The sequence below is a fragment of the Myxine glutinosa genome, chromosome 1 (assembly GCF_964187855.1).
Source record: "Myxine glutinosa chromosome 1, kmMyxGlut1.1, whole genome shotgun sequence".
Taxonomy (NCBI): Eukaryota; Metazoa; Chordata; class Myxini; order Myxiniformes; family Myxinidae; genus Myxine; species Myxine glutinosa.
Window position 1 is genome coordinate 179,362,514 of NC_136261.1, and position 26,397 is coordinate 179,388,910.

At 42.8% G+C, this 26,397-nt stretch overlaps 1 protein-coding gene across 2 annotated transcripts in view; it reads left to right on the forward strand.

Moving 5' to 3' along the window:
- The window catches only part of LOC137431564 (uncharacterized), a 61,500-nt gene extending 35,307 nt beyond the window's left edge, over positions 1 to 26,193 (forward strand). The window contains exons 8-9 of one of the 2 annotated variants that reach the window (XM_078780764.1): positions 6,540 to 6,631; positions 21,952 to 26,193. In XM_078780764.1, coding sequence (XP_078636890.1) covers positions 6,540 to 6,631; positions 21,952 to 22,410 — 551 coding nt within the window. In that variant the 3' untranslated portion in view covers positions 22,411 to 26,193. Of the gene's footprint in view, positions 1 to 6,539; positions 6,632 to 7,626; positions 8,808 to 21,951 lie in introns of those variants that run through there. The other variant, XM_078780771.1, reaches the window with a different exon arrangement.
- The last annotated feature ends 204 nt before the right edge of the window (positions 26,194 to 26,397 follow it).

Sequence of the window (26,397 nt, forward strand, 5' to 3'; positions counted from 1 at the left end):
TCCCTGCAGGTCTTTAAAACAGCTGTTCACCACCATCTCTTATCTTCCCCCATCCAAAACCTTGATCTTTTCTACCCCCGCTAATTTCACCCCAGATCCACTTTTTTGAAATACCGACTTCTTCCTGGAATTCCTTGTAGTGTCCTTGTGTTTTATATTTCTCCCACGCCTCCTCCCCCCAAGCCCTCTCCCTGCCACAGATCTCCCGATGTCCCTGCTCTCAAATGTTGCGTTTGTGTGCTTCCCCTTCTCTCCCCATCTTGTCTACCGCTCCCCTTATTATATACTTTGTGTGTCTGTTTGATTTTCCTTGTGTGATAAATGTTAGCTCTTTCACGAGCCTCGATCCTGTATACAAAAATGCATCTAAGTTTACAAAGACAATATGCGCAACAACGTGCTGCGTACAGGAAATGTATACAATGCTCAGCTGTATTTTCCAGATGTTGGAGTTTTTTTTTTTCTTGTAGTGGCCAGTGGGCATTTTGTCACATGTCTTGGTAATAGTGATATTGAAGATCAGTTTAGCGGTTCGGTGCCTTTTTAAAATTCCGTAAGTAACGATGTGATGTTTCTAACAAAGCTTTCAGAATCATTGGGTGTGAATTACGCAAGTAAAATGAAATTACGTAAGTAAGTACACTCCCCATTGCACATTAAGAGGTCAAACATATGACGGGGCTGCCAATACGAGTGGTCAATATAATGGTTGCCAAGCCAAGATAAAACAAGCGTTACGCCTAGGTCCCCCGTCGGGGAAGTGATGTGAGTTGACAAAGTGGAACACGCAGAAAACATGCTATGATATGATATTTCGCTCACAAGGGTCAGACAAACATGGAGGCGGCAATCTTGGATTTTGACGTGGCGACCCAATTTTCAATAGCGTTCTTCCTTATGCCGAGATACACCCACACACCAGAAGGTACTTCGCTTATTTTTCAAGATATTTCGCTCACAAGGTTCAGACATATATATGCTGGCGGCCGTCCTGGATTTTGACGTGGCGACCCACTTTACAATAGCGGTCTTCCTTATGCCGAGATACACCCACACACCAAATTAGAAGTTGGTACTTCGCTTATCTTTCAAGATATTCTTCTCACAAGATTCAGACATACATGGCGGCGGCCATCTTGGATTTTGACGTGGCGACCCAATTTTAAACAGCGTTCTTCCGTGTGCCTAGATACACCCACACACCAGATTAGAAGTTGGTACTTCGCTTATTTTTCGAGATATTTCGCTCACAAGGTTCAGACATATATATGGTGGCGGCCATCTTGGATTTTGACGTGGCGACCTAATTTTCAATAGCGTTCTTCCATATGCCGAGATACACCCAAACACCAGATTAGAAGTTGGTACTTCGCTTATTTTTCAAGATATTCATCTCACAAAGTTCAGACATACATGGCGGCGGCCATCCTGGATTTTGACGTGGCGACCCAATTTTCAACAGCGTTCTTCCTTGTGCCTAGATACACCCACACACCAGATTAGAAGTTGGTACTTCGCTTATTTTTCAAGATATGCAGGTTACAAGGTTCAGACATACAAGGCATCAGACATACATGGCGGCGGCCATCTTGGATTTTGACGTGGCGACCCAATTTTAAACAGCGTTCTTGCTTGTGCTTAGATGCACCCACACACCAAATTAGAAGTTGGTACTTTGCTTATTTTTCAAGATATTCATCTCACAAGTTTCAGACATACATGGCGGCGGCCATCTTGGCTTTTGACGTGGCGACCCGATTTTAAACAGCGTTCTTCCTTCTGCCTAGATACACCCACACACCAGATTAGACGTTGGTACTTCGCTTATTTTTCGAGATATTTCGCTCACAAGTTTCAGACATACATGGCGGCGGCCATCTTGGATTTTGACGTGGCGACCCAATTTTCAACAGCGTTCTTCCTTGTGCCTAGATACACCCACACACCAGATTAGAAGTTGGTACTTCGCTTATTTTTCAAGATATGCAGGTTACAAGGTTCAGACATACATGGCATCAGACATACATGGCGGCGGCCATCTTGGATTTTGACGTGGGTTGCACCCACACACCAAATTCGAATGCGGTCCTTCGCTTACGCACGCACGCCCGCACGCACGCCGCACCCCCGCACGCACGGACGGACAGACGGACGGACACACGGACGGAGGGGAAAGCCATAGTCCCCCTTTCGCTCCGCTGAGCGACGGGGGACAATAATGCCAACCCTTAGCACTGTACTAAATTGTGAAATTTTCAGCTTCTTTCATTGTATAGTTTTCGAGAAAACGGCGAAAATGTAATCCAGCTGTTTTGTATTTATTCTAATGTGGTCATTATCTTTCGCCGGTGGATCATTTACAATTCTCCGTACATTTCACCATTTCTCAAAAATGACAACACAAAGCGGAATAACTTGTCGCGATGTTTGTTCATACCATTATTAGCCCCAGTTGGAATCCAAAACGGGGGGCTTATGGATTGGGTCTTGTCCGTCCTTGCGTGCGTGCATCCACAACCATATCTCGGAGATATACGGACCAATTGTGTGCATACTTGGCACAAAGACAATACATGATGGTAAACATATGCACATCATTTTGTTTCACGATGTTATCAAAGATGGCCGACTGGCGGCTATTTTAGTTGTAAAAAACCCCGATGTTGAACACGTCCTCAACCATTTCTCAGACATGCATTTACCGATCTTGTTTAAAGTTAGCACACAGATTAATGAATGATACACTACATGACCAAAAGTATGTGGACACCCCTTTTAATTAGTGGATTCGGCTATTTCAGCCAGACCCATTGCTGGCAGGTATATATACACAAAGAATTAAGTTAAGCACCCCTACACAACGAATTAAGGTAAGCACCCCCTAATATATATTCTTTGTGTATATGTATACATTGGCATATATTCTAAGGTATGTGAGATCAAATAATGATTGGTATGACATTAGCAATTATCCATTGATGAAATTGAGTGATCAAAGTGAAAAAAAGTGATTGGTTGAGTCAGTGATCCGATCACGTGGGTCCTACACACGTTATTGACGCAAAGATCGCTAGAGGTCTTCTCAGAACAATGACTGTACGTTAGAAAACATAAACGTCATCCACACTGTCCGTGATGGACCTATAGCTCCATACTTAAATTGAGGTGAAAATATGCCTAAAATTCCCAAAAAATTTCACCTTAAATTATTCAGAATAAAATATTGAAAACGGCATGATTGTTATGTTTTTATGTGACCATAATATCACTTCTCCAGAAAATATAGCAATATCATGGGTATATTACACTGTTTTGACGACAACAAACTTGTAATGTGCGAGGCTGTAAAACAACGGGGGGGGGGGGGTGCTTAACTTAATTCTTTGTGTATATAATGAAGCACACAGCCATGCAATCTCCAGAGACAAACATTGGCAGTAGAATGGGCCGTATTGAAGAGCTCGGTGACTTTAACGTTGCACCGTCATAGGATGCCACCTTTCCAACAAGTCAGTTCGTCAAATTTCTGCCCTGCTAGAGCTGCCCCGCTCAACTGTAACTGCTGTTATTGTGAAGTGGAAACGTCTAGGAGCAACAACAGCTCAGCCGTGATGTGGTAGGCCACACAAGTGCAGAGAACGGGACCGCCCAGTGCTGAAGCACCTAACGCAAAAAAGTCATCTTATCGGTTGCAACACTCACTACCTAGTTCCAAACTGCCTCTGGAAGCAATGTCAGCACAACAACTGTTCGTCGGGAGCTTCATGAAATAGGCTTACATGGCCGAGCAGCCACACACAAGCCTAAGATCACCATGCACAATGCCAAGCGTCGGCTGCAGTGGTGTAAAGCTCGCCGCCATTGGACTCTGGAGCAGTGGAAACACGTTCCCTGGAGTGATGAATCACATTTCACCATCTGGCAGTCCAAGGGACGAATCTGGGTTTGGCGGATGCCAGGAGAACGCTACCTGCCTGAATGCAGAGTGCCAACTGCAATGTTTGGTGGAGGAGGAATAATGGTCTGGGGCTGTTTTTCATGGTTCGGCTAGGCCACTTAGTTCCAGTGAAAGGAAATCTTAATGCTACAGCATACAATGACATTCTAGACGATTGTGTGCTTCCAACTTTGTGGCAACAGTTTGGGGAAGGCCCTTTCCTGTTTCAGCATGACAATGCCCCCGTGCACAAAGCGAGGCCCACACAGAAATGGTTTGTCGAGATCGGTGTGGAAGAACTTGACTGGCCTGGACGGAGCCCTGACCTCAACCCCATCAAACACCTTTGGGATGAATTGGAACGCCAACTGCAAGCCAGGCCTAATGGCCCAACATCAGTGACCGACCTCACTAATGTTCTTGTGGCTGAATGGAAGCAAATCCTTGCAGAAATGCTCCAACATATAGTGGAAAGCCTTCCCAGAAGAGTGGAGGCTGTTGTAGCAGCAAAGGGGGGACCAACTCCATATTAATGCCCATGATTTTGTAATGAGATGTGATGTTCGGGTGTCCACATACTTTTGGTCATGTAGTGTAGCTTACATATGCACCTCGGTTTTTTTCGACATCAGATTCAAGATGGCCGACTGGTGGCTATTTTGGCACTTAACATGTCCCCAACCATTTCTCAGACATGCAGGGACCGATTTTGTTCAAACTTGGCAAAATGACAATACATGAGGATTTTGTTTTGTAATCCCACCCAAGATGGTCGACTAGTGGCCTTTAATTCCATACAGCAAAATTACTAAAACCACAGGGGCTATGACATTTTATGTCTTTTTCTCCTTGTTATTTTTCATCTATGTGAGCTTTCAAATTATAATTCCTCGAAATATTTTCAGATAATTACCAATTATTTAATTTCTGACTTGTTTGTTATTGATGTGTGCCAAGTGCTTGGAAAACGGGCAGTACTCAACATCATGAAAAAAGGGCCACAACCAGTATCATGTTGTATGTGTACTGTATGGCTTAAGCGATCTACCATGGATTTCATTTTATTTCGTTGTTGATGTTGTTTCGTTTGGTTTGTTTATTTATTTTGTTTGTTTAGTTCTTTGTCAATTTACTTTACGTGAAAGGGGAAGAAAGGCCAAAGTGACGTCTTTTTGGTGGCTTTTGCACAAATGAGAACCTTTGTTGATGTAGACCTGTTGGTAAAACAAATGACCCTTATCGCTGATTTTGCACACAAGTCCCAATACAACAACAACAACAACAACATGCATTTAAGGCTATTTTCCCTGCTAGAGCGGGGGTTAGCCTTGCGGTCCCCGTGACAATCTTCTCCATTTTGCCCTATTTTCTGCATCTCTCCTTGTTAACCCCCTTGCCCGCATTTCTTCTTCCACCATCTTTATCCAAGTCTTTTTCGGTCTTCCCCAACCTTGACTTCCTTCCACATTCATTTCCATCACTCTTCTTAACCAGTCACTTTCATTCTTCCTCAACACATGACCAAACCATCTCAACCTGTTCCTCTTCACAGCATCCATCACAGGCTCTATTCCCATCATCTTTCGCAATTCATCATTTGTCTTCCTCTCTCTCAACGATACTCCACACATCCACCGAACCATTCGCATTTCCACCCTTTCCAGCCTTCGTTGCTGCTCTACGTTCATTACCCATGTCTCGCTCCCATAAATCATAACACTTCTCACACATGCAGCATACACCTTTCCCTTCAGCTTCAACGACACTCCCCTCCTCATCAGCACGCCACTCAGTTCCCGAAACGTCTTCCATGCACATCTCACTCTTGCAACCGTTGCTGAGTCTGATCCACCTTCTCCATTCAGCATGTCTCCGAGGTAGCAAAATGTCAAAAAAAAAAAAGTCCCAATGGTGATGCAAAACGCCTGGTCAACTATGCATGGGTCAACCAAGGTCTTGTTTCCCCACCAATGCACCAAAAATTTCAATATCATCTTCCACCACTTTTCAAAATGGATTTACATCACTGGACGGCTCACTCTGTGATGCAATGTCTTGCTTGCAAAGCTCCAATCCAACAGTTTATTATCAGGCTGAGAATTAGACACCTCAAAGGTAAGTGTGATACCTTTGAACCATCGTGTCGTACCTAAACATGAGTATCGATTTAATTTAAAAATATATATTCCCTCAAGCCAATTGAATGTTATTGTTATTTCCTTCTGCCACACCGTATTGCTCAAGTTATTTACTGACTGGTCGACCTAACATCTTAATCTATTGCTTCTTCACGTCACCATAATTTATGGTTTTCACAGCCGAAAATGCTTCTGACTGCAATTCTCCATTTTTTGCTCACTGGAGGTCAAACGGCACAACATATTGGTACACAACAGTACATGGCATAAATTGTTAGGAGTATGATTGCTTTGATAGCTGGATGTTTGATGCTGGCTCAAAATGCTTGTTAGGCAAGTTAAAACTGCTTTGCTTTGCTCTGCTCCGTTGTTGCATGTAGTAGACATATTTTTGCTTGAGCAATTGCCGCTAGAAAATGTACTTTCACAGACTTTATTATTTCCATTTTTTATTATTTACATAGATGCAGACGTGAAGGAAGACACTCAGACCACCAGTTCAGAAAATATGAAAGAAATCAGAAATCATTCACAAATGATGGGTCATGGATTAGAGGTACGTTATGGAACTAAACAAAACAAGGAATGTGATTGCTGATGTATTGTTGCTACCTAAATGAAGTTAAAACCAATTTCTTTTCAAAGCACATCAGTGGAAAATAGAGTTGCTGAATCGGTGGAAAGTAGGGGTATGGTGAGGAGGGACGGGGGTTGTGATTTTTAAAAATTTTTTTATTAACAATATTATTAAGAGAGCTTCTCCACCTCACTCTCCACCATACCATTGTATCTAATCGATTCAGAATATACTTTGGTTTTCTCTGGTATCAATACAGAATGGTTTGTTTCAGGCATGGCATGGAAGGGGAGAGGGAGAACTTTAGCATTTGCACTTTTGACTTATGCAAATAAAGTCTTGTTTTTGTAAAAAACAAAATTACATTTCTGTTTGCACCTTCTTTAGCTTTTATTTTGTCCTCATTATGATCTCAATCACAAAATCTTATTTGCTTCAAGTAATAAAACAGCTTGTTAAATACTTGTACAATAGGATGGTTCTTCAAAATTAAAGTTTGAAAAGTCATGCTCCTAACACGTAAAAAATTTTGTAACTATGAAAAAACCCTTGTGGTGAAATTTTAAGTCATTTGGACTAAATTTAGGGGTTGCACACGGAGTTTGTAATTTCACATATTTGGCTCGCATAAATGTTTGGAGTTGATTATTTATTCTCCACTGCTATACTTGTGATTTTGACCATTACAGTTGACCTATGACCTTGTTAAGAACCACCCTATTGTACAACCATGATACACTTAGAGACATGCCAGGTTAAAGTTGCCAAAGACAACTTGAGTTTTTGCTTTTACCCAAGGTTACTTTAGAACCCTAATCTAATCATATATTCTATTTTCATCAGATTGTACCTGACGGGAGATGAATCTTAAATGACTGTGTTATGTATACATATACTAGTACATAGTATCAACAATTTACGATCCTGCTCACAATACACGAGCCTGATTTTTCATTCCTTTCATATTGTAACAGCCGCAGGTCCATTCCAGTTTCCCAGTTCGAGTCCCGTGGGTCATGTCAAAACGACCATAACTGCCAGCGAAGTCCACGGTCCCGAGAAAGTTCCCGGGCCTGTTTGCCACGTTACAATGCTCATGGGACCATGGAATTAACCGGGTGAAGCGCAAATAAACACACGTGACCGATCTAATTTGGCCGAGCAAACCGTTGGGTCACGAGCGCAGTCTTAAGTGGTTTGAACCACTCACTATATAATTAAACTACAACCAACCTAAACCACCAAACAATGCAGCCAGATCAAACGTAATTCACCCCGAGACCAAGTGTATTTAATAAAATCGAATGGCACAGGTGAAGGATTTTACCAGAATGAGGCAATACACACATAAATCTGTTGCAACCAATAATGAAACGACCCCTTATCCATAACTGATGTGTGCCATTGAACAAACAAAGCAGAATAACGGGTGATCTTTTCTCTAACTAGCTTATAAAGGCCTTCATGCACACCTCAGGAGACAGACATATGGATTGACAAGACAATGAAGAGAGTTGGTCAGGCGGTGGCAGTTCAAATCTCACGGACAAACAGACAGACAAACAGACAGACAGGGGTGAAAACATAACTTCCATCCAACTTTGGTGGCGAAGGTAATCAGAGTTGGATTTCAGCAACATGACATGATGATATGGGAGAGCCACCGTCCTTATCTATCACATGATTGAGGGTATACCCTGAGGCTTAAGCAATGTTTAGAACCATTCACCAGTTGTTCCAAAGTTCAAAGAAGACAAACTGTGATGAACCTTCTCACCTCTGGCTTTGTATGGCAGTCAACATGGAAGTTTAAATCATCCATGACAACCATTCTTCCTGATAGCAGGTAAGCACAGCTGAATAACTCCACAAGCTCCTCCAGAAAAGCTGCTGACTTCAATAAAGCTGACGAGGGAGGTCCACAAATGACCAAAACGACTAGAGCCTACTCCAATGATCTAGATCTGTGTTCCACAACCTTTTTAGCCCAGAACCCAACAAAAATGCCAGGCATCCCCCCCCCCCCCCCCTCCCCACAACACAGAAATATGGATTGCTTATGATGTTAATATCATGGTAAGGGTTCGGTTCATCATCTTTGTACAGTAGTACAATTCGTAATTGAACAATAAAGCAAAGTGATGGCAATCATACCAAACACTGTCCTTATTTTGTTGTTATTTTGTACGGATCTCCACGACCATGAGGAGAGAGAGAGCGAGAGAACACGCCCCCCTTGAGAATGAGCAGCGACTTCGATCACAGACACCGCCCACTTGATATTATTGTCAGCCAATCAGGCGTAAACTCCCTGCCTTGTTACAGCTTCAGAAGAGATTAATCCGCCCTTACGATGAATCCGGATGAAGATTTAATGAAGAAGATGAAGATGATGATGAAGATGAAGAAGATGATGAAGATGAAGATGAATCTCACAACATTCATTGGCGGTGTATCTTTTGTGAAATAGTTATTGAAAATAGTTATTCAATAGTTCAATAGTTATTGAATTGAAATAGTTATAGTGTGAAATAGTTTGTTATTTTAATCTTCATCGTGAATAGATGATGAACTTAAAATGTAACATGAACTGATAAACAAAACAAGAATAACTTTTACTGAAAAACCCGATATGCATCTGAACTTATATCCAGGTTCAATGTTCCGTTATCATGAACAACATTAAATAAACAACTTTCACTGATTAAACCCATAAGTGAAACTTACAAGCCTAATTCAAATGTTCCGTTAGCAACATTGTAGATGTGGATTATCCACATCAGTGCGATGGTTGACTTTGCATATTGGCTACGAGATCATCGATTCGGCTTTGAAGCGGCGACAATGCGATTCTCAGGTTGGCGCACAGGGCCACTGTCTCCAGTTTGTTTCGATACTTGGACTTCAGATATGTCACCGTTGAGAAACCTGCCTCACACATCCACGTCGTCGTGAATGGCATCAGGAACTTTACCGCGAGATGTGCAATCTCTGGGTACTCATGAGACACTGTCAGCCAAAACTTTACTAAAGTGTCCTTCCTGAACAGTGTCTCAAGTGTACCGTCGGACACGATGTCGATCAAGTCCTCTTTCAATCTGTTGGACAAGTTGCAGCACTGCTGAACGTCGACTGAATAAGGGTCTCGGATCCACTTCTCCACGCGTGGATCAACAGGAAAGTATTAGTCAAATCGTTTGCGCAGATTCACCAGATGATCGACGATGACATCCTTAATGTCCACACATTCCTCAACACTCTTGCTGAGCAGATAATCCAGGTTTTCGAACATTTCAAATCCATCATTGGTCTGTACTCTTCTCTTCCATAGATCCAGCTGTGACTTGAATGCTGCTATCTTGTCATACATTACGAACACGGATTTCGCCTGCTTGTTCGTTTATTTGCCCTGGAACGATATGTTCAGATTGCCTCAACAAGTTGAAGATGTCGGCCATATATGCCAATGTTGCGATGAATTTGTTGTTTTTGTTGTAGACTGCCAGGTCTGACGTAGCCACCTCCAAGAATGCGAGGACCTGGTCGCGAAGTTCATACAATCTTGCCAAAGCATCTCGTCTGGAGAGCCAGCGAACAGCTGCAAAATACAACACCGTGGTGTGTTCTGCATCTTGCTCCTTACACAGCTCTGCAAACAACCTCGAATTTAGGGCGCTCTTCCTGAGATGGTTGATTGTTTTCACTGCAATGTCCATTACTTCGGCAAGTCCAGGTGACCCCTCTTTTGCCGCTAATGCCTCGCGGTGGAGGAAGCAGTGGGTCCAGCTTGCCTCTGGTGCCACATCTTGGATGAGCTTAATGACACCGCTGCGCCGACCTGTCATCGATGCCGCACCATTGGTACAAACGCCAACACAGTCTTCCCACCTGAGGCTATGCAATGCAATGTGTTTGTTGACGACTGCGAATATTTCTGCGGCCGTGGTCTTGGTCTGTAGCTCGTCACATGCCAGACGAGCCTCCATAAAATCATCGCAATGCCGATAACGAACAAAGATGAGGATCAATGCCTTCTGTGCGATGTCCATTGACTCGTCCAACTGGATGACAAACTTGTTGGCCTCTCGGTTTACGTACAGCTGGTGCTCGATGTCTTCGCCTATGTCTATTAGCCGTCGGCGAATCGTGTCGGCAGAAAGCGGATGGTGCTTATCTTGGAAGCCGCCGTCTCTCCTAGCACTTCTCTGCACATCGCCTTGGTGCATGGCAGGATGAGTTGCTCTGCAATACAAGATAAATAAAATAACACATGAACATTTCTTTCATTTTATGATTAATCTTGATTTTTTTCCAAGGCAGCGGTTCTTAACCTGGGGGTCGTTTGGTGTTTTCCGGGGTCATGAAGGGGTCATAAATAACATATCAATTTGTTGAGCCCATTTTTAGGAACCTAACAAAGGTACATACCACACACAGTATTTTGTTCGTGTATGCGCGTACGTCATGACCCCCAGGTTAAGAACCGCTGTTCCAAGGCATGATAAAAATTCAATATGTACGATGTGATTGCTGTACGTACTTTAAAAAAAGAGGCAAAGTTTAAGAATGGCTGTATTGCAACAAACAATAAAACTTAAGAAGTTGTGATATACCAACGTATACATGGCACGAGTAATAGTAAGCAAGAACCCGACACATCAATATTCTAAAGACGAAATGAAAAACTAAATTTGACTGTACTTACAGCGCCATGTATTACTTTATGAACCTATAAACCACCAATGCAGTGAAATACTTTTACGAAAAAAACCCAAAAAACTTACCCGCAATAGTGTACGGTTTCTTTTCTTTGGCTATCTTCTCCGCCACCAGGGACCTGGCTTTGGTCAGTCCCTTCGACGGAAAAACAGCCGAACTCATTACTGACTTGCTGTTGTTCATCTCGCGTTCTTTCCGGAGAAAAAACTCCCGCGACTTGTTGACATGATCTCCATGTTTCTTCTCGAGGTGCCGTTTCAGCTTTTGGGGCCTGAGAGACTCGTTGGCCAACACGTCAAGGCATATCACACACTGTGGTCGATGAACATTGTGCTTATCGATATTCAAGGTGAACCCATAGTTCAGGAACACAGGCTGATACTTTATAGCCATGGCGAGTACCTTATGCTCACAGCTCAATCTTTCGAATGAAAAGCAATGGACATTCGCGTGTCTGAAACTAAACATATGATCTGACTGACCGGATGCACTTGCGATACATTGGTACAGCGCGGTAGAAGAGTCCACACTATAAAGTTTGTGACGGCGTTCGTTTGATCTCTGTTCTGTTCAGTCGGGAGAAGTAAATCGTCGATAAAGTTTTTTCCCGCGATTTCTGAAACGATCGTGCGACCCATTGAAAATCCTTTGCGACCCAAACATAGGTTGTGGAACGTCAATCTAGATGATGGTAGAACATTAGTCCTCAGCCTGAGCTTCAGGCTAGATCTCTAGATGGCAGAACTTCCTCCACCACGGCTTTCAGTTTCCTATGAAACACTAAGAACTGAAAAACCTAGGTGAACATATCTCTCCAAGTATGACGTGATCATGATTTTTTTCAGCCATTTTTCCATCAACAAGACAATTTCAGTCTTTATCAATGTCACATATTGGTGACATTCACTTTAACATTCACCAGTCTGATGTCACATATTAGCTCAGTCTTCTTACAGATTGACTGACAATTCCACAAACGTGATTTCAAAAGCACAGGGCTATGGTAAAGCATAAAGGGAATGGGACGCAGGGGGGAAGAGAGTGGCGGGGAAGCAGGTGATGAAGAGATGGGATGGGACACAGGTGAAGAAGAGAAGGGAAGGTTTCATCAAGTCCTCTTTACTTTCCACCAATAGAGTGGTATCATCAGCATACCTTAGAATTAGACTGTTGATTCATCTTCCTCCAATCCCAACTCCAGCCTCGATTTCCTCCAAGGTTGATTTCCTCATGATGTCCTTACTTGTCCTTTTCCAATTCCAAACTATTCGGTGTCCCCATACTCTGTTCTTGCTGTAGCTTCTTGTTTAGTGTGCAGACTTATCAGACATATCAGGTGCTCTGACATCCCCATTTCTCTCAGCATAATCCACATCAATTCATGATCAACACAATCAAAGACTTCACTATAATATCATCATCATCATCTTCTTCTTCTAGCTTAACTGCCACCATTATACCCCTTTTCTTGTGGGGTCGGCCAGGGGGAAGCTTGGCCTGAATCTTAAGAAAACAGCTGGCCTGGACTGACGTTCGACGAGGTAGGCACGAATTTGGAATTTAGCCATGGTGTCTGCGATGGCTCTCCTAATCTTCGTGAAGAACACTATGGGATCTTTAACATTCACCAATGAATGCTGGCAGACAGGACGCCCGTTTAACGTCCATCCGAGGGACGGTGCACACATTTATGAATCAACCTGCCTCTAAAATACCGGGATGACAGTTTATAGGTGGGTCAGGATTCTAACCCAGGCTAGACAGCCGAGAGGTAAGACTGTGTACCTCTTGGCCATACAATTGAGTATCAATTAACTGCAAACATGCTTAAACACAGACTACCAAGGTTGTCCAGGGATCCCCAGCTTTCATGTCTTTATTCGTTTTATAGTAGTGTTCAAAATGTTTTCCAAAAGATCTTTATTTTTCCCCAGGACGTATATGTGACGAGACATCTCTCATTGCCATCAACCAAATCTAATCATTTTGTCGAGACAATGTATATTTTTTACCAATCATGACTCAGGTTTTTATCAAACTTAGAGGGACTGGTTCAGGGCAGTTTCAATGTGACAATTACAAAGTGTTGTTTTCTGGTCATGAAACCTGTAAAATAAATGGAGTGATTTGCAGTCATTTGCAATAAGAAGATGGCAGGTTCAGTACTGGGATACAACCCAGTCGGTTCATATCAGCGTGGTTGAAATTACATCCAGTGAGATATATGCTCCAACTTCTGCAGCAGATGAAGAAAATGTGGAAGAGCTTTAGGGAGAGTTGCAGGAAGTGGTGGAACAGGTACCTAAACGACTGAGATAATTGTTATGAGAGATTGCACTGCACACATTAGAGCAGGAGCACCATAGATAGCAGATTAGCATGGACTTGATATCGGAAATGAGCCAGGGAGGGAATGCTGAAGTTCTGTGTGGAGAATGATCTCAATTGCAAACGTGGTTAAAACAACCTGAGTGTGGACTGTACACATGGACTTCACTTGATGGACAACATATAAATCAGGGCAACTACATTCTAATCAATAGAAGATGGAGAAGTGGTCTGCAATCTGCCAATACTCTGCCAATACTCTGCCAGACGAAGACTGTGGGATAGAACATGACCTCCTTGCGGCAAAACTTCGAGTTAAATTGAGAAAATGTGAAAAGATCAAAAGCTCTGACCAAATAGGACCTTGAAATCGTATCAAAACAATATGCAATAATGATGATTTAAAAAAAAAATGATGCAGAGCGGGACTAGATTGAGAGAATGCGAGACAAATTGTGGCAAGAGATTTTTTTTTAAATTGAAATTGCCCTAAACAAGACTGAGCCACTAAATGTGAAGGGCTAGAAAGAAAAAGAAGAGGAAAACTGGCAGAACCTTCACCTCGTCCTGAAACACGGAAACCTCTTCACAGGACCACTGTGCTGGAGGGGATAACTAGGTTGAAGACATTATAAAAGAAGAGGCCAAAAACAACATCCCAAAAGCAAACAGAAACAAGAAAGCTAAATGTCTGTCAGAAGAGGCAATAAATATGGTAAACAGAATAAAAGAAATGAAAAGCAAAGGCCAACTTCAAACGACAAGCTATGAAAGATAAATAAATATTTCAGAGGCATGTTTCGAGATAGAAAGTGAAACAGAACAGGGAAAACAAGAAATCTTATTTTTTAAACCCTAACAGCCGGTAAACTGGTTGCTATTCAAACCTCTGTATACCCTGTCGGCTGGTCTACTGTCCGCTACATGCTTTATTTTTTATATATTTTTTAATGGCCTAAGGATCATAATGGAGCTTATTTTATACATCGTCTAAGGCAAATTTTCTCTTGTTTACAAACACATCACGAGCAACTTCCTGAGCAATTAATGGCTCCGTTATATTTCACCTAATTTTCAGTTTGCGTCACCGCTAATTAATTGCTCAGGAAGTGCGAGGGAGGTTTTTGTGGAGAATTCTTGTGTATCGGAAAGCCGGTCAATACCTGCTGGTTTGACTGGAACCACAACAAACAACAACATGCATTTTAAGGCCATTTTCCCTGCAAGAGCGGGGGTTAGCCTTGCGGTCCCCATGACAATCTTCTCCATCTTGCCCTATTTTCTGCATCTCTCCTTGTTAACCCCCTTGCCCGCATTTCTTCTTCCACCATCTTTAGCCAAGTCTTTCTCGGTCTTCCTCGTCCTCTACTTCCTTCTACATTCATTTCCATCACTCTTCTCAACCAGTCACTTTCATCCTTCCTCAACACATGACCAAACCATCTCAACCTGGTCCTCTTCACAGCATCAATCACAGGCTCTATTCCCATCATCTTTCGCAATTCATCATTTGTCTTCCTCTCTCTCAACGATACTCCACACATCCATCGAACCATTCGCATTTCCACTCTTTCCAGCCTTCGTTGCTGCTCTACGTTCATTACCCATGTCTCGCTCCCATAAATCATAACACTTCTCACACATGCAGCATACACCTTTCCCTTCAGCTTCAACGACACTCCCCTCCTCGTCAGCACGCCACTCAGTTCCCAAAACGTCTTCCATGCACATCTCACTCTAGCAACCGTTGCCGATTCTGATCCACCTTCTCCATTCAGCATGTCTCCGAGGTAGCAAAATGTTTTCACACCTTCCAGCTTCACGCCGTCTCCAAGATCCAACTCAACATTTCCTCCATTTGGCACCACAACGTATAATATTGGTGATAAACTCAAAAAAGAAGAAAGTAAGTCGTTGTATGATTCAAAATATAATTTATTTATAATTACAGGGCTAGAGAAACGTTTTTACAGGCAGAAAACTCAAGTAAAACAAATTTCAACTTTTCAGGGATTTTTATCCAGGGAGACCAAAAGATCAAGATATCATAAGAAAGTTTCGGCTGAGGATTGGGGTCCTTGAGAGTTGACCAGGAAAATATCTGACAGAAGAATCACAGGTGACAGAAAGTTGAAACAACGAAACCGAAACTCAATGCAAATGAGGTAGCAATATGATGGCAACGTTCGAGGAAAGAAAATATGAGTAAAAACCATAGTGATGGAATGTGGGGGTACGTAGAGCCCTGAAAAATCTGGCCAATGCAAGCACCAGATGCTGACAAAATTCCAATAAACTATTTGAGGTAGTTGTGGGGAGGCAATCAAACGTTTAACAGCTATGTATCTGTGCACCGATCTGGAGTAAGATTTTACAGCCCAAAAAGTCAAAAAGGCCCCAAAAAAAAAAAGGTGGAAGCAGTCCGTCTACATACCATTGCCAAAGAAAAGGGGGTCCAAGAGAATGCTCAAAATACCAAACCATTGCCTTGATTTCACATGCAAGCAAGATATTTAGTCCAGTCAAAATGTGAATGGACCCGCCACTAATTGCAAGAGAAACGAAGTAATACTTTTCTGAGACCTTGATATCTGCGCAGTACTAAAGCACAGTACTAAATATCTGCCCAAAATTATACTTAAATATATTGAGTGGAACATGGTTTTTCAGGTCCTTTCCGATTTGGGAACTTTTCGGACTACCGCAATGTTTGGAAATTAATTATATGACAATATCACTCTTAATAATACACCAAATCAACTCTAAATTATTTATTTAACCATGTTTGAATACACTACCACAACTATTTGTACCCAATGTCCTTCTGTCCGTTCACAATATTTAACACGTCACTTCGTCTCTTCCATGGTCACTATCATCAGCATCCTCGAAAACGTCCACTGATTCGTCTGCATTTGCACAAATACCTCTGCACTCCCTACATGCAAATGTGCAAGGCAGCCCAAGTTTCCGACAACCACAACGTTTATCACTGCAACCACCCTTGCAAGAACACCTAACCAGCTTTAGGAGATAGTCTGGTGCTGCAGCGAGGTCAGAATGCATAGGGATCATCCTGGTGTCCATGATCCTCCATCCCCAGTCAAGCGGGTTGAGTTTGTGTCCTTTCCACTCCTGAACCTGTTGGAATACCCGTAGGCTGTGATATTTGGAAGCTGAGCTCGTGGGCGGAAGTACCCTTGGGTGCAACGATGTTTTGTTTGTTGTCACCTTAGCATGAAATTTTGCTACCCTCAATTCGTTCAAATTGTCTGATGGTTTGCCTCCGTACACACAAACCATTGCTCTGTCTCCTGCAGCAATGACCTCATCCTGTGTTGACTCTTTATTGCCGAAAATTAGGGCCTCTTGCTGGAACATTTCATTGTCCTTGAACAGTTTGAGTCCAGTGCCTTTGCCGATCCCAAAGACCCTTGATGTCGTGTCGCATCCCAGGTACGCATGGATGAAGAGAATGTTTTCACAGACAGTATCACCCAGAGCCTCTCTGACTTTGCCAATGTCCAAGTATTGTCTTGGATTCAATGAACCCTTTTTCGGCTCCGACATTAAGTAGAGAGTGTGCGCAGTATTCTTGCGAAAATAGTAGCACAGTAGTATCAACAAGTCAGTGTCTTCGCCAACAAGAACAGTGTTGGATTTTGAAGAGCTACAAACTGCAGTTGTTGCTATGAGTAGGTCCGCATCCCCACTCGCATGAAGCACTTCACAATGAGATTCTTCCAGTTTCTTACCAAGAATGTCTATGAATTGTTGCTTGTTCTCCTTGTTCCGAAGAAACTCTTCCTTCTTGACAGAAAGCGTCATGGTTTGAGAAAAAGATACCTTCACTGATGGTCGCTCACCCCTTTTCTGATGGGCACAGTCTTTCGTTGAGGGACCTTCACGATAGCCATCAAACACGACGATAGCATGCCCATAATGCCTACTAACATATTTCAGGTAGCGGTCAAGAATATCCTTGTACTGTTCACCTGACTGCCACGGTATGCGCTGCAATAGGGCACCGCCATCGAGTACGTATTGTATATTGGACGGTTGTGCAGTATCGGCAGGTGCCAAGGATTTGATTGCTGAGGCTAACGCTGGCTTATTGGCGGACAGCAAGGCATATTTGGTCTTGAACAAAGATGGAGGATATGTGCATAACTCACAAAGCAGTGCTTTGGATAAGTCTCCTACTTCAGTGCCAGCGATCACAAGTCTCTGGAAGAGTAACTGAGGGTCGATATTGATGTCTCCATCTGGTGTCTTCATTGCAGACTCTGAGTCCATAGTTATGGCTTGACCCTTCTTCTTGAAGCTGTATTCAAGCACACGTTTACCACTCATCTGGCCCAAGAGCCTTTCTCCCACAGTTTTCGCCTCATCAACATTCACCGTTGTCTGGGAAACTATACCAGTGAAAATGTTGTGAAGAGTATCGTCGTCTTGAAAGGGATCCCTCTCATGAAGAAACTCAAGCATTTTCTGGGTATCAGCTACATCATTCTTCTGTCTAGACTTTGATAGATCCTTGTGCTGTTCACTTGTCACATACATCACATCAGTGAGGTGTTGGAGGGCGTTGTTCACCTCTGCAAAGAAAGGACTAGCCATGACCCAGACTGAGCGTTGTGTCTCTGTCATCCCTCGTCCCCTGGTCAGACCACCTGATGTCTTCAGACTTCTCATAAGTACTTGTTCGATGACTAAATCTGTAGACAGACCAGCCCAGTATCTGTCACTCCGTCGGACAACTTGGAATCCTTGGAGAAATTTCTGATGTACTTCTGGATGGTCCTTTGGTAACTCGGTCATCAGTTGCAGATATATGTGCAGGCACTTTGTGTAGTGTCTGTGTCCGGAAGCTGCAAGATATGGAAGCATGGCGCGCAGGATATGCAAGTGAAGCATCCAATCCCCTGTTCTTTCAGATTTCAGAAAAAACGGATAATGTCCACCATTTCCATGTATTGTAACCACAGTCTCGCTGTCCATTGATGCCTTATTGTATCAATCACCTGATTGATTTTGTCTCCAATGACCTCCATCACCTTCGATGACTCGATGTCTGACACTGCTTGGTCACCCGACATCAGACCGTCAAACAAGTCGCCTGCATCATTGAGCTCTGCTGGAACTGTACGCTCGCTGTCTCCATCACTTGGGAGGTTCATCTGAAATACCTTCGAAGCAAGTTTTGCATTGAGTGCTGCATCAACGAGTAGATGTCCACGTATAGCTCTAGACACGGCTTTGCCACTCATCATGTGGGTTGTAGTGTTGCTGGCATATGCAACTTCCAGAAGCTCTTTGAGTCCAGTACCAGACATCAGGTGGCCAATACACCCAAGAAAACTCATATGAGTGTATGGAATCCTCCTAGTCTTAGAACAATCGAGTGAAGTTTGCTGTCCGCTGGCTCGCTCTTGACTATGGTGAGAGCTTTCCACCAAAGTGGCTGATCAAATGTCAGTATCGGGGTTACACCATATCTCTGCACATGTTCACAAACGAAATGCAGTGTGGAGTTGATGCAGTCCAAGTCACTTGGACTGAGATCAATCATGGGCAGAAACATTATTGATGCCTCACCCGGATGTTCTCCCTTGTGTACCATCTGCATCATTCCTGTCCAGATCAGGCGCAACTTTTCTGTTTCAGGGTCCCTTTCCTTTTGCTGACGATAGAAGTCATGAAGAATCGACGATGCCACACCCCTAAATGTCACAACATTTGATTTTCCATTAATGTCTGCAATTATGATCTTATCACCAAAGTGATTGAAAAGGTTATCCTTCATGTATGAAAAACCATATGCATCACAGCCAGTGTCTACTAGGAAGTCCTCCATTTTCCCAATTAAATCACTAATTGTGGTTAGTTCCTCATCATTTTCCTCAAGGTACTTTGCCACCTTCAGGAACGCTTCATGTCTGATCTGGTCCTTGGGTCGACCAAGCTTCTGCTTTTTTGATGAAGTTGCCTCTTCCGATTGGAATTTGAGTGGTATCTGTTTCTTTGTATGAAAGTTAACACTGCACACCTTATGGTATACCGCATCTGCTGCGTGTAGATCGCCAACAAATGCCATTCTGCTCCTCACAGTACCCGACCAGTTGTCAGATCGATTTTCACAGTCAGCAGACACATGATTTTGGAAGTCGAATGTCTTAACCTGGATCAACATATGGTCCTTTTTCCTCCCCTGGTACTTGTCAGGATTACCACAGAAAAGACACTGAGTTCTGTAGTCAAACGCTGAATCCATTGAACGAAGGCATCTCCCTTTGTCTGCTTCAGACGAAACACGTTTTCGCTTCAGAGAAAGTTCAATGTCTCTCACATTGCAGAACACCCTACGACAATCTGTATGAACTGCCTGTCCTGGATGGACTTGGACTTCTTCACCACGCTCACGTCCAGCTTCTTCGATCCTCGTACAACCTTTATCCGTCAGTGTACTGGTTGGATCACTGGAGAGGGGTTTCTTACAGAAGACACAGTCGATATCACCCATGTTGCTGAAAAGAGAGGGAACTTAGGATTACATTTTATTCCCTGTGTTGTCCTACTATAAATGTATAGGTTCATAAAAATACAAAATTTGAACATGTTTATTATAAAATTAAATGTTTAAAAACTGCTTTTAAAAATAAAAATAAAACCTTAAACAATCATAAATTAAATATAATACGACTTACATTCACAATGACCACAGTGTTTAACTGTCCTCAGCACACTGATCAAATCTCTCACTGCAAGCGTCACTCCACCTCTCGTTCACGGCTCTCGTTCAATCTGAAAATAAAGTATGATCCACTCATTATAATTGAGTATAATTTTATGTATTTGTTCAGAGGATCGACAGGTTTCAGAAAAATATCATTTTTTTTCTTTTGCAATTAGTGGTGGGTTAGGGGTAAAAGTTCGCTAGAATGACTGGACTATTACTAAAGATCGTTCAACACAGAATAGAAGACTTCATGAAGCGAGAAATCCCTGTTGAGCAACCAGGTTTCAGAAGAGGAAGAGGCACTAGGGATCAAATCGAAAATCTTAGGTGGATCGCAGAAAAAGCAAGTGAATATCAAAATCTGTTTTATTTGTAATAAAACTAGCAAAGCTGGGCTGACAGGATGGCTTAGAGGTATGTTCACTCGCCCTACAAAAGGCGTTGCATTAGCGGCAAAGCCATATCCTCAGCCAGTATTGCTACCCAGAGCCTTATGTGGCATACAAAAGAAGAAGAAGAAGAAAAATATGGTTCAGTTAATTTTGATGTTTGCTTGCTTAATCCTGATGATTTGAAGTGTGAAATCAACGCATGGGAAATGACAGCAACTTCTGACACGTATGTATATTTCTCTTGAGAAAAGGTTGTGAATCTTTAACAAAAACATTGCACACATTAGTGCCCTCATTTTAACAACGTTACAAAGGGGTAGATATATAAAATGAATGAATGATCGTTTTAAGGCCATTTTCCCCGCTAGAGCAGGGGTTAGCCTTGCGGGCCCCATGACAATCATGGTTCTCTGTTTGAGGTAATGTTTTTTTATGGCCGGATGCCCTTCCTGGCACCAACCCTTAGTCGCCTCTTACGATGCGCAGGGATACGGTGTACCTATTCTAAGCTGGGGTACACACTGGGATCATTCATCCCAGCAAGCTGGTACTCAATTTGCCGACCTCGGAGGGATGACAGGCTGAGTCAAACCCCCTGGTGTTAATTTAGCGATCGACCGGGATTCGAACCCAGGATTCTAGGATCCCAAGCCGGCACCTTAACCGCTAAGCCAACACCAGGCTATATAGAAGGGGTAGATATATAGTAAACATTATTAGCACAATTTATTTTAATTAAGTTTGTGGATTTGTTTTCCAGGTTTTTGTCAGTAATTGTGATGGTCCAACTGATGTATGTAATCGTATTTGTTGGATTATTTTAATATACAATGCAAACATGTATTCAATAAAAAAATATATATCCCTAGGGGTGGGAGAAGTGTGATGATTGTGGTGGTGGTGGTGGTGGTGGTGGTTGTGGTGGAGGTGTATGAGAAGCAGGGGAGGTTTGTTTAAAATGGGTATGGCTAATTGTTTAAACAGAAAGGATCATGGGCTGACTTGGAGTTAACGAAAAATAAAATTTTAACATAACTTTACATTTTATGACTCAATATTATTTTGTCACTGAAAATTATTTTAAAGGTAACTTGACTGAAGTACATTTATGTGCATTGCAGGCCGACAATGACCCACAAAATGTGATCGATTGGCATGAGGAAGTTCCAAAGGGAGAGCAAGAGAAGCATGAGGAAGAAGGCCAAAACTGTCGGGATGAAGTGGAATGGAGTGAGATGATGCCAGAAACCATGAAAAGCCCTTCTCCCTTCCATGAACAACTTGCACCTGATGTGGTGCAAAAATCTATGGATTATTCCATCCTCAAGACTATGATGGAATCTTTGAACAAGCTCGTGGAAAGACGTAATCACAGGAATGATGACGAGAATGACTCCTTTGGCCATTATGTTGCCAGTGAATTGAAGCAAGTGCAAGACCAATTCTCCAAACAGCTTGCAAAACTGGAAATTCAGAAAATACTGTTCAAGGCACACATGGGAATCCTTCGTTCCCAGAACCGGCCCTTATCAGACACCCGGGATGAGACTTTTCAGGAAAGGCCGACATGGCATGAGTAAATGCATTTCAAACATCCTTGAATAGGATCTATGCTTGAAGCACGACTGTGTCTATTCAGATGAAAAATGGCCATTGCACGGGGCCAGCAGATCACAAGTGTTCCATCAAACTATTTTCCTGTTCTCTTATTGGTTTGCACACTCCGATTTGTTGCCATTCTTTGTGCCATGATGGCAGTAGACTAAATGGGACATTGCAATAATCCTTGGTTATCACAGCAGGGACCTCCTTTATTGCCTATTCTTGTACTAAAAAAACAAGTCTTCCATATCATGGATGAGCAAAGTAAGAGAGGATATCAACAGACAGTGGGGTAGCGGAGCAACAGTTGGACACAAGGAAGGAAGATACGAACAGTAAAACGAGGAGAGGAGGAAACATTGCAATCTGAAAGTAAAAGTTGAGTTGGGATGGGTTGATGGGAGTAATTGTTAGATTGTATGAAGGGATAGGGGATGACGAGAGATGATGGTGCACCGCCTGCTTCAAGTCCCGGAGGGAAGAGTGGGATAGCACAGACTCTGTAGAGCGGTTTCTTGGTTGAGTAACTAAGGAGTTGAGGTGTTCAGTCGGCCTGAATTTTGGAAGTTAACCAGAAGGGGGTTACTAATGGAAAGAGCAGAAGAAGCAATATTGGAAAAGAAGCGGTTAAAAAAGAAAAGAGAGAGACCACCGACCTGCCTGCAATGTGAAAGCAACATAATCTTGTGCTTTGGCCTCGTCGCAGGATATTCCAATAAGTTTGAGAGCTTTAGATTACGCAGACTCCAGGAGAGACAAATATGATGCTGTGGTGTCAGCCCATCGGGGAGAGCAGTGCTCCATTGAGCTACATACAAAGGCCTTGCAAAATGTGACTAGCTCTGATTTTACAAGGAGGATCGATGGAGGATACCCAGTCTGCAGCTGACTTTGGAGACCAGCTTTGCTTTATGGCTGGCCCAGGAGAGATCATAGCTGATGATAATGAGGCCTAGAAATTTAAGAGATCCAACCTCTTCCAGTGGAAATACGACCATGGAAATATCTAGACCATGGAAATAGATAGGTGGGTTAGTTTGACACTCCTTCTTGAGTGACAGGGTGAGAAAGTGAGATTTTTTTTTATGATTGAAGGACATGTTCCTGATATCAGGCCAATCAAATTAGTTCCAAATCAGAGGTGAGATAGAGAGAGGGAAGAGAGAGAGAGGAGAGAGAGAGAAAACAAAAAACAAACAGACCGAGACTATACCCAGCAAATGGAGTCATCTGAAAAATGGAAGAGAGGGTTTTCTAGAGAATTGGAGAAGTCATTTGTATCGGTGAGGAACAAGACTGGGCCAAACACACTGCCTTTGGTAACTCCAGCCTCCACTGGGAGAGGAGAGGGTTCCATTGATAACAACAAGGTGACAGCATTAGTCAGAAATCCAGGGATGAACGTGACCTTTAAATACACAGGCAGAGCTCGGTAAGAAAAGCAGGATGCCAGGCTGTCAAATGCCAGAGATGTGTCAAAGGAGGCCGTTCTGACCTCTTCGTTGAGATTTATGGACTCCAACTCTTGCTGAGATAGGAGCAGCAGTATGTCCATACTTCATCAACCAGAACGGGATCCAAACTGATGGACAGATCTGTTTGAAAATAGGAAAGATTTGACATCAGCAGCAATGATGCATTCATTATATGACTGTTTGTAATTGAAAGTAAGATCACTGGTCTTTCAGTGTTAGGATCTATTTTTGCACCATTTCAGACAGAAGTAATGTTTGCTGACTTGGCCAATGGGAGGCAGCTAAAGGTGAGGGACCGACTGACATGTCGCAGACAAATGGGAAGCAAAAATTGCAGAGAAGGATTTGTGAACACGAACACTGATGCCATCATGGCCCAGTGCCAAAGCAGAGTCAAGGCTGGACAGAACTTTCTCTACTTTCGTGGTTGAGAAGGATACAAAGTCCAGTAGTCAGTGGATATGAGGGGGTAAGATGAGGACAGAGCGGGATGGGTTTGGTACACAAGATTTGGAGACAAACGCAGAGTTTAGGCATTCTGTCTTATCTGGCAGCGTCTGAAGTAATGCCATTTCAGTTGAGGGGGGCATCGGGTGAAGGGGGCTGAGGCATTCTCCAGACACACACTTGACATGGCTCCACAATGGCTTGCAGGAAGGGGACTGGTTGCAGAGTTCAGTCTTGATACTTCCAAGATGGTGTTTCTGACATACCTCAGGATGGACACACAATTCTTGTGATCCTTATGGAATGAACTAAAGTTGCCCTCAGTTGGGTTAGCTCTTGAGAAAACAAGCTACTCGACTGCAACCAACTCTTCACAAGATTTGGTGTATCAGGGCCTCAAGGAGGAATAGGTAGCTGCAGGTGGGATGGGATAAACTGGTGTATGAGACAAAGTCAGTTTTTGTGAAAGTATTCCCAGGAGGAATCACTATCTGGGTTTGTGGAAATGGGAGCCTATTCCTTTTGAGGGAGTGCAGATTGCAGTTGCTGCTATTTGGCCGATACAAACAGCCATATTTTGTGCATTGTGATTGTTCCCTTACATTTTGTCCCCTTGTCCCCGAAGGATGTTCCTTTAGGTTGCCAGATAGATGTGGGCTTTGACAGGAAAGTGGTCAAAAGAGCCAAGACAGGATGAAGAGGAACAGGAGGGGTTGGATGGAAAATTAGTCAATACTATATCTAGGATGATGCACCAGTTGTAGAAATTCAAGTTGGGAAGTTTATAGATGGGTCAGGCCTACAGAGTTGCAGAAGGCCATTGCTGCAATGTCTGGTTGTTGCAGAGCTGATACCCAGCAAGCTAGCATGGTAACAGTTGAAATCGCTGCAGATGATCAGACATTAGGTGGTTGCAGAGAGGTCTACTGTCGTGGCCAGAAATATTGGCACTCTTGCACTTTTTTCAAATAATGCACCATTTCTTCCAGAAAATTGTTGGAATTTAAAAATATTTTGGTATCCACATTGTATTTATTTTGTTTGCAGTGGAACAAAACAAAAAAAAGCTGCAAAAATACTCAATCTTAGTTTATTCCACACAGAAATCCTAAAATGGCCTGGACAATATTATTGGCACCTTTTAGAAGTTGTTAGAAAAAAATTAGATTTGAAGCAGGTGATTCTCCTTTGCTTTGGAATTGAACTCATCTGTGGCGAGTTGCAGGTGCCTGCAATATAAAAATCACTCATTCAACCAGTTTGAATAGAGAAAAGGAGTCATTCTGCTGTTTTTTGTCACTGGGTGTACCGCAATGAGCATGGAGAAAAGAAAGAAAACCAGAGAATTGTCTGAGGAGGTCAGACACAAGATTGTAGCCAAGCATGGACAATCTCAAAGCTACAAGTCCATCTCCAGAGACCTTGATGTTCCTGTGTCCACCATACGCAATGATATCAGGAAGTTTAAGGTCCATGGCACTGTAGTCAACCTCCCTGGACGTGGCCGCAAGAGAAATCTTGATCGAAGATTGCAGCGAAGGATTGTTCGAATGGTGGAGAAAGCATCTCGATCAACTGCCGAACAGATTCAAGCTGACCTTCAGACACAAGGTACGACAGTTTAAACTTGCACCATCCGTCACCAACTCGATGAAAGGGGGTTCTATGGTAGGAGACCCAGGAGGACCCCACTGCTAAGAAAGTATGACTGGAGTTTGCCAAAACACACCGGAACCAGCCAAAATCCTTCTGGGAGAATGTCCTGTGGAGAGACGAGACCAAATTTGAGCTTTTTTGTAAAGCACATTATCTCTGTTTACAGAAAACAAAATGAAGCCGTCATTGAAACAAAATGAAACAAAATGAAACAAAATGAAAACAAAATGAAACAAAATGAAGAAAAGCACACCTTCCGTCAAACATGGAGGAGGTTCAGTGATGTTTGGGGGTTTCTGTACTGCCTCTGGCACTGCGTGCCTTGATTGTGTACATGACATCCTGAAATCAGGAGAATACCAAGGCATTTTGGAGCGCAATGTTCAA